This window comes from Glycine soja, chromosome 16 (assembly GCF_004193775.1).
Source record: "Glycine soja cultivar W05 chromosome 16, ASM419377v2, whole genome shotgun sequence".
Taxonomy (NCBI): domain Eukaryota; kingdom Viridiplantae; phylum Streptophyta; class Magnoliopsida; order Fabales; family Fabaceae; genus Glycine; species Glycine soja.
Genome location: NC_041017.1, coordinates 5,222,918 through 5,232,289, shown reverse-complemented (window position 1 = coordinate 5,232,289; position 9,372 = coordinate 5,222,918). Strand labels below are relative to the sequence as shown.

The window sequence follows — 9,372 nt, the reverse complement described above, 5'->3', positions numbered from 1 at the left end:
TAAGCAATATGATATGACCGACAGGGTGTTGGGTTAGAGTCCCAAGATTAATCTGAACAAGTTGCGTGTCCCTGCTGTCACTGCTCTCTGAGCAAAACCAGAAGAACACATCAATCCAACCCTGCCAAAATCAATCCCCAGATACCATTCCCCTTCCCATAACAAAGACAACCCAATCATTGTTTGTTCACATCCGAATCCACAAAATACTGTTATAATTATTCTGATTCACGAAAAACAGGAAAACCCGAATCTCTCTCTTTGTTCCTCTCGGGGTCACGAAAATGGGCACAGAGACCTCATCGGTGGATATTTCTGAACCCTTGCTCGTGGATTCTCACGGGAACGAGGAAAAGGAGGAGTATTTGCGCGAGGAGGTTCCGGAATGGAAGGAGCAGATAACAATAAGAGGGTTGGTGGTGAGTGCTGTGTTGGGGACCTTGTTCTGCATCATCACCCACAAGCTGAACCTCACCGTTGGGATCATTCCTTCTCTTAATGTGGCTGCTGGCTTGTTGGGGTTCTTCTTTGTCAGGACCTGGACCGGGTTCTTGACCAAGATGGGTTTTTTCACCAAACCCTTTACTAGGCAAGAGAACACTGTTATTCAGACCTGTGTTGTTGCTTGCTATGGCCTTGCCTTCAGTGGTACCTCTCTCTCTCTCTCTCTCTCTCTCTCTCTCTCTATTAGTTTTTTTTTTTTTATGGGAAAATGTTAGTTTGTTAGAATGTTAGTTTTTGTTAGCGAAGGGGATGGAACCTGCGACCTTTCCCATCTTCCCTTCTCCCTTAACCACCCAACCCATCTCTCTCTATTAGTTACTTGCTTGATTGTTTTGGATTCAATTGTTAAGCCTTGGTGGTTGAAAGGAGAAAGGGAGGAAGAAGTCATGGGTTTGAATCCTTCCTACTAACAAAAACTAAAAAGCTAACATTAACAATTAAGGGAGATATAAGGTTGGTTTAGTGGTTGAGGAAGGGTGAAGGAAGAAGGGAGGGGGGTGATGTCACGGGTTTGAGTCTCGCCAACTGACATTTCTAACAAAAAGCTAACAAACTAACATTTGCCACATCGTCAAGGCTTTTTAGAGTCTTTGTCCATAATTTTACTGCAATATCAAGATTGGAAAGTGAATCCTTGATGGGAAATTTCTGTGGATTTGTTGCTGTTGAATTCACCTTAGAACTTCACGAATCTTGAAAAAAGTTGACTTTGTTTGTTTTCTACTATTTGGATGTGTTTCTGTCTTCTTTACGTGTTATGTGCTGCATGAGCTTGGTGGTGCTTTGTTGGAAGATATGTCTCAGCTTGGAGTTGGTTTTGTGAAGGTTAAAGGCTTTGAGAGTTTTGTGGAAGAGATAAGGTGAATTGACTATGGAGTAGGAAATGAACATAGCTTCCTTCTGCACTCTAGAAGATTTAATTTGTATGTTTTTAGTTTTATTTTCTTAGAATAGTAATAAACTACCATCAATAGCGTGGATCAACTGGCATAATGTTGTTTCAATTTAATCAGGGGTCTTGAAATTGTATTTTGGATATACAACTACGTTAAATACCCTCGAGGAAGACCTTTATTCCCATAGTTACCTGACTTAAATAGGATTGTTTTCCGTAGAAGATACCTTTGGCTTATACCATAACAGAATAATAGTAATAATAAACTAACAAGATTTCATTTGTGTTCAAATTCATCTAATTTAATTACCTTAGTAATGAAATCTATTGAAAAGCTTTATAACACTGATAAAATCTCTCTGCCAAAGGGAAAAAAAAATAAGTAGTGAATGTTGAAATGAAATGTGGTTATTTACTTAATTGTACAAGGTAAAAATACTTTGTTAGACATGATTTTCTGTTGTTCTATTGCTGTCTCAATTCTAGTTAAGCAATCTGGTTTATGTTAAAATCCCTTGGTCATGAAAGTTGCTACTTATATTAGTGAGATTTTTTCACATAAATTTCTCTAACGTGCAAACTGTGATGTTGTTGACAGGGGGGTTTGGTTCATCCTTGATTGCCATGGATCAGAGAACATATGAACTCATAGGCCCTGATTACCCTGGTAATAGAGCTGAAGATGTTAAAAACCCTGGCTTGGGTTGGATGATGGGTTTCATGTTTGTTGTCAGTTTCCTTGGACTTTTTAGTCTTGTGCCACTTCGTAAGGTAATCTATTTGGTTTGTTATTATTGTGTTAGATTTTCTAGAATTCTATTTCTTTCTTTTTTTTCCTTTTCTTTTTTATCATATGGAATTTTTTTTTTATCAGCAAAAGATAATTATATATATATATATATATATATATATATATATATATATATATATATATATATATATGAATGAGAAAGAAGTACCAGAGGTACTATGTACATAGGTAGGATACCATACACATGGTTCCTTAGAGAAACTAATATAGTTTGTTTAGGAACCATATTATGGCTACATAAGTAGTACAGCTGCTAGAAATGCAAGCAAAAACTACCCTCCACTGATATATAAAACCTTGTCGGATTTGGCTCGACCATTGATTAAAGTGAATAGTAAAATCTTTCTCCAAGTTTCTTAGCCACGTCCAGATTAAGAATATAGCATCCTCTAGCAGTTTGTTGACATTGAAAGGTGCATTGGAGAATGAAATAAGAGGAGATATCATATAACACGAGCAGGAGAATGAAATAAGAAATGCAGGAATTTTGTCTCTTGTAATCTGGTGGAGATCAAATGATAAAGCATGGTCAAACTTTGATCTGTCAATCATTATAGCAATTGTTCTTTGGTTTTTGGAATTTTGACTATTTTTTGAACTATTGATATGATGAGTGTACCTTCTTCATCAATTTCCATGTTTGTGATTTTATTGCCGAATGTTTGACATTCTATCAAAAGCTTATTTATTTATTTTTTGTCAAAACTATACGAAAGCTTTTTAGAGGATGTATTATTTTCCCATGTACTAAAAATAATGCTTCCATCATCCTGTTGATTTTGTTGCTTTGACTGAAAGCACAAACTTTGAAGGAGTCATATATGTAGTGCAAATTATATGAATATTTATTTATTTTGTTGCAAAGTCACAAAGATATGAATGATTTCTCTGTTGAGAGGGATATAAAGTTTGTGTAAATATATGACTGTCCATGTTAGAAACTAAATAGAAAAGTTTATTTAAAGAGGAATTATTTAATTTAATGCCCTCAACTTTTCAAATGGTTTTTATCCCACAAAAATCAAATGGTGTCAATTTAGTAGTACATCTATAATGAGAAAAGTGAATATAATAAGAGTGGAACTGGAGGGAGACAGGGGGTGCAAATTTTGGTTATGGCTTTTCTACTCTTTCTCTATGTAGCTGTAGCTGGAGCCTCTTTACTTCCATCTGTTGCCTATTTGATATATCATTTCCCTTGCCACTGTATCCTGATATCCATGAATGCAATTTCAGGTTATGGTCTTGGATTATAAGCTTACATATCCCAGTGGGACAGCTACAGCAATGCTAATCAACAGTTTCCATACAAAAACTGGAGCAGAACTTGCTGGGTATACATTACAAATTATGTTAATTTGTAGATTTTTATATCTTTCATTCCAGTACTGATTGCACACATTGTTCACGAACCTTTCTACTTATTAATCAAAGCATTGTGGAAACACCTTAAACCTTTTAATCCCTCTTAACTTTTTTATGCATAGATTATTTTGTGTCTATTTGCTTTCCTTTTAATATTTATTAATTTATTGCCTATGAGAATCTTACAGGAACCAAGTTCGGCAGCTTGGGAAGTATCTAAGCATAAGTTTCTGCTGGAGTTGCTTTAAGTGGTTCTTCAGTGGTATTGGGGATTCATGTGGGTTTGACAACTTCCCTAGCTTTGGTTTGACACTATTTAAGAACACGTAAGGCTCTTGTAATTTTGATTTTCTTCACATTTAGCTGAATTCACTTCTCACTCACCTTAAATTATGTAGAAGCTGTTCTTGGGTATCACATATGTATACTGTTTAATGAGACCTAATGATTATTATGGCAGTCTGAGAGTTACATTGTACATAGGCCTAAGGCAGTATGTTGCTATTAAGAGAAGATAGTGAACAACAAGTGATAAATGTTTTTTGAAAAGCATAGATAGATCTACTTTTGTATTTATATTTGTGAGTGTCATTTCTATGATTTCACTTGTGCCATAAGGTACACTACAAGCAGGAACTTTTTGGATTTCATAGATGTCCATGAGCTAGTGACAAACTATAAGTCTATAACTTGCAACTTAGTGAACTCAATAAATAAAAAAGATGCTTTACCACATGATGGATATCTCCCTGTACTTGGGAAATACCAGAATTCAATCATGATTATGAATACCTATATCTTCTTAAGAAACTAATGGGGTAGTGTCACAAACTTCAACTAGTTGTTTCTATAAACTCTACCCTTAACTTCCATTTTACAAACATGTTAGTTGAATATCTCCCTGTACTTGGGAAATGCCAAAACTCAATTATGATTATGAATACCAATACCTTCTTATGAACTAATGGGGTTGTGTCAGAAGCTTCAACTAGTGCTATTTATGATCTATAATAAACTTAACCCTTAACTACTAATATGTGAGTTGAATTTCTGGAACTGCATGATTGCTTGAGAATAATTGCAGGTAGTAATGACAGACTAAGGAAAATATCAACTGACCCAAAGTTGCACTGGGGTGCACACACACACACACTTTGGACAATGCCTAGGCTTGTCATAGACTGGTTAATTCGCTGTTTTTTTTTTTTTTGAATTCAGAGGAAAAAAAAGAGATAGAGAAAGTGGCCACAAGTTAAGAAGTTAAAAATACTTTTAATATAAACGAGCATAATTACATTAATCTGTGGACTATTTTCTCAAATGGATTGATAAAAAGAAATAGACTAATGAAATTGCATTCTAGGTTTGCAATTTAGCCTTTAGTTTGTAGAGTTCTAGTGTTGTGGTCTTGCTGCTATTGATTGATTGGCTGTGGCTCTCCTGAACACTTGTTCCAGCACTGGTTAAAGTTTTATTAATCAGCCTCGGGTACAATGTAATAGATAACACAAATAAATGACTGACATGCATAATATATTAAGGCTAGCATCTCTATTGTCTATTTATTGTGATAATATAATTATACTATGACACTTGTACCTTTACTGACGGTGATATTACACTATAAGAGGCAACAACTTCCCCGAATAACCTAATCATTTTTCTTAATTTTTTAACAAATGTTTTAGGTTTTACTTTGCGGTGGTTTGTGTTTCTTAAGTCTTAACTGCCCCTCATGACGCAGCTTAAAACAAATATTTTTTCATTAATAGCTTCTCAATTTTTTTTAATAGTTATCAAATAAGTGATTAACATTTTATTCTTAACTGGTAACTGCTATGCTGGGGAATGAATGTGGAGGGTTCTGAGTACTCAAGTAATTGTCTAGATACTAACATAGCAACATGCCTTCTTCCCTTTTATGCAGATTCTATTTTGACTTCAGTCCAACCTATGTTGGATGTGGTCTTATCTGTCCTCACCTAGTCAATTGTTCTGTTCTCCTTGGAGCTATTATATCATGGGGCTTTCTGTGGCCTTTTGTCTCTGAGCATGCTGGCGACTGGTATCCAGCTGACCTTGGTAGCAATGATTTCAAAGGTCTTTATGGATACAAGGTATGGCTAACCAAATATACGTGCAGGACATCGCTTATGTATCTTCATGAAAACAGTGCTTGTGATCTCTACTTGAAGCTCTATTCCAAGAATAAAAGAAAACAATGCCTTGATGTTTTTTATCTGAAGTGCAAGTGTAAATTTGAAATTGACGCTGGAAAGTCTTGATTACTCATAACTGGAGAACCAAGCTTGAGCCACTTACAATTTATCAATTTAAACTATCAAACGTAATGCATGATATTTATCTTCTATGCATCTTAACTTTCAAGTACAAAAGAAAATAGTCAATTACATACAATGGGGAATATTAGATGGTTATCAACATTCCAGTTTTAAATTTTACTCAGCACAGTACATGTTTTTGTTTTCTATGTAGTGGTCATTGTTTTGACTAGATAAGTTTTTCCTTATTTGCTCTGAAACATGCTGAGCCAGCCTGAACTTTAATTAGGGTTTTTCAAAAGCTTTAATTTCTTAAAAAGGTTTGCATGTCTGATCAGTTTAACTTTACATCCTTTATCCAAAGCCATTTTTTCTTGTGAAGTACTTCTAATAATTTCTTATATTCATTGATTAGTTGCTTTATTCTGTTATAATTTTGTGTAAAGCTTTTTTGTTACATATAATGTTTTGTGCAGGTATTCATATCTATTGCCCTGATTTTAGGGGATGGTATTTACAATCTGATAAAGATTATACTGATAACCATTAGGGAAATGTGGAGGACAAGCTCCAAACAGCTTCCTGTTGTGACAGAGGTTCAAGGTGAGTTAGTTACTTTCATAGTGACATTGAATCTTGATCTGTACGGCATCTTGGCTATGGATAATAAAGAATTGGTTGCATTGTGGAAAACGACTGAACTGAATGGAGTTAATTATCTTCTGAAAATCATATTTGATTATCTACTCCCAGAGTCATCTATTGAAACTAGTGGTATTATACATTGATGTTAACCTTCAGTACTGCTATTTTTCTCCCCCATCCATAGTCAAATAATTAGCCATCACAATAATTCATTATTATTTGAAAATGAATCCATGTTGTATAGTTTTATCTGTCATCTGGTTATTAGTAAAACCACATATAAGCATGATTTCATCAATAGACAATGACAGGGAACCATAACTCAGATCTGCATCTCTTGTCTGCCCTGGCCAGGTCTGGATCTGAGTGCAAGTGTATAATTTATAGAAGTCAACTATTTTCATGTTCATGTTTTCAGATGATGAGAATTCTCAACTGCAATCAGAAGAAAAGAAGAGGGAAGAAGTATTTTTGAAGGACAGGATACCCACCTGGTTTGCAGCTTCTGGATATGTGGGCTTGGCTGCGATATCCATAGCAACAATACCAATTATCTTCCCTCCTCTCAAATGGTACTTGGTTCTGTGCTCTTACATCCTCGCCCCTGCCCTTGCCTTCTGCAACTCTTACGGTACTGGCCTCACAGACTGGAGTCTGGCATCCACTTATGGGAAGATTGGTCTTTTCATCATTGCTGCAGCAGTAGGCCAAAACGGTGGTGTAATAGCAGGGGTAGCAGCCTGTGCTGTGATGATGTCAATCGTCGCAACTGCTGCTGATCTCATGCAAGATTTCAAGACTGGTTACCTGACCCTCTCATCGGCAAAGTCCATGTTTGTGAGCCAATTGATTGGAACAGCCATGGGTTGTGTAATCGCTCCTCTCACATTCTGGATGTTTTGGACTGCCTTTGATGTTGGCTCACCTGATGGCCCTTACAAAGCACCATATGCCGTTATATTCAGGGAAATGGCCATACTCGGTGTTCAGGGATTCTCAGAGCTTCCAAAGTACTGCCTTGAAATGTGCGGTGGTTTCTTTGCGGCTGCCCTGGCTATCAACCTTCTAAGGGATGTGACTCCTAAGAAATTCTCACAGTACATACCTATCCCAATGGCAATGGCAGTTCCATTTTACATTGGTGCTTACTTTGCAGTTGATATGTTTGTTGGAACTGTGATATTGTTTGTATGGGAGAGGTTGAACAGAAAGGATGCAGAAGACTATGCTGGAGCAGTTGCTTCTGGACTGATATGCGGTGACGGGATATGGACAATTCCTTCTGCAATCCTTTCTATTATGAGGATTGATCCCCCCATCTGTATGTACTTTGGCCCTTCCACAAGTAGCTGAAACCAGCAACTTTAAGTTGTCTTTAAAACTGCAATGTTTATTTATTTGCCTTGTGTCTGTAAATATATGGGATGTAAGCATCACAGGCAATATCTGGCATTTCATTTCCTCTGTTTCTCTTTGCATGTGTCCCTAAATATTTAGGGATATCGTTCAGTTCCTTAACTGTCTCAGGGGAACCCGAAAACAGAAGAAAAGCACCAAGAGGGAAGGGGGTACCTTGATCCCATTTTCCTTTTGGTGCATTAATGTATTCCACATTCTTTTCTTAAAGTTGTCTCAGTTCAAAACCAAAGTAATGTATGTTTAAGAAGTTAAATTAGAATGCATTGACTGTGTAAAAATTATTTGTATTCATCAAATAATGAGTTATATTATGTAGGGTAAGATTGTTAATGTTTGTGATGATTACACTAATAGTATGTTTTAAAATAGGTGGTATTTTGGATAAAATAACGAACAAGAAAATAGGTGTGAAGAAAAAAAGGTACAATAAGAATCATCCATTACTAAATTATTAATCTTAAATTGAAAATGCTTAACATATATTGTCTTACTTATTAGGCTTGTGCAAATATTTGTGGAGAATATCTATATCCATTAGGGCTGAACTAATAAACCTATGTTTGGAATGAGGGAAAGAGAGGGGAGAGGAAACAAAAAAAATTGAAATTTGAATTGGAAGGAAAGTGAATGGAAAAAAAAAAATATTTTTATAAACTAACTTTTCTTTTCACTTTCTATTAATCCAAACAAAAAAAATATATCAAGATTATCTGTATTTTTTTCTCTATTTTTTTTCCTTCCTATCATACATATCATAAATCCTCATTCCATAGGTTAATTTGTCATATCTTTGCACGCCATGAGCACTAAATGCGTGTTTGGAAGCAAGGTGTGTCAAATTTTCTCACTCGATATCCATGTCCAACGATAAGCTGTATATATTAACTTTTGATTTCTCACATTTTGGATTTACATTTTATGGCTTTAATTTAATGCAAAATTATGAACACATTTATTTTTATTTTTTTTATTTTCCTATTGAGCATATTTTAAATGACTGAATTACAACAACAACAGTTATGAACACATTTTCTTATCCTTCCTTTTAGACCACTAATTTCATTAAAAAAAATATTTTTGCAGTTTTATAGTCATAAAGAGAAAGGCTTTCATTGTCAATCTTTACAGAGGCTGAGAGATATGAAAAATTAGGATTTTTACTCGACGCTACGGAGCAAAACGCAAGAACGTGACAAAAAGGAAACCAAACTGCATATAATTATTTCCAAAATGAGAAATGCTAATTTTAGGATTTTTAATAAATATCAGTCAATAATAAAGAGTTTCTTAAAAACATGTATTATAAAACACGATGTTATTATACACTCTTCTTTTAAGGTTTATACCCTTTATTATTGATTGAAATTTATTTAAAAAATAAAATTATGTCCTTTATTGAATTATGTCAATATTGATTTTGTCATTTAAAAAATAACTAATAGTAAAAAAAA

At 34.9% G+C, this 9,372-nt stretch overlaps 1 protein-coding gene across 1 annotated transcript; it reads left to right on the top strand.

The window, feature by feature from the left end:
* Positions 1 to 8,242, top strand: LOC114389705 (probable metal-nicotianamine transporter YSL6). Its single transcript, XM_028350446.1, has 7 exons — positions 1 to 648; positions 1,998 to 2,170; positions 3,447 to 3,544; positions 3,764 to 3,901; positions 5,503 to 5,692; positions 6,334 to 6,460; positions 6,921 to 8,242. The coding sequence occupies exons 1-7, from the start codon at positions 285 to 287 to the stop codon at positions 7,853 to 7,855; spliced, it is 2,025 nt and encodes a 674-aa protein (XP_028206247.1). The 5' UTR covers positions 1 to 284; the 3' UTR covers positions 7,856 to 8,242.
* Positions 8,243 to 9,372: the final 1,130 nt, after the last annotated feature.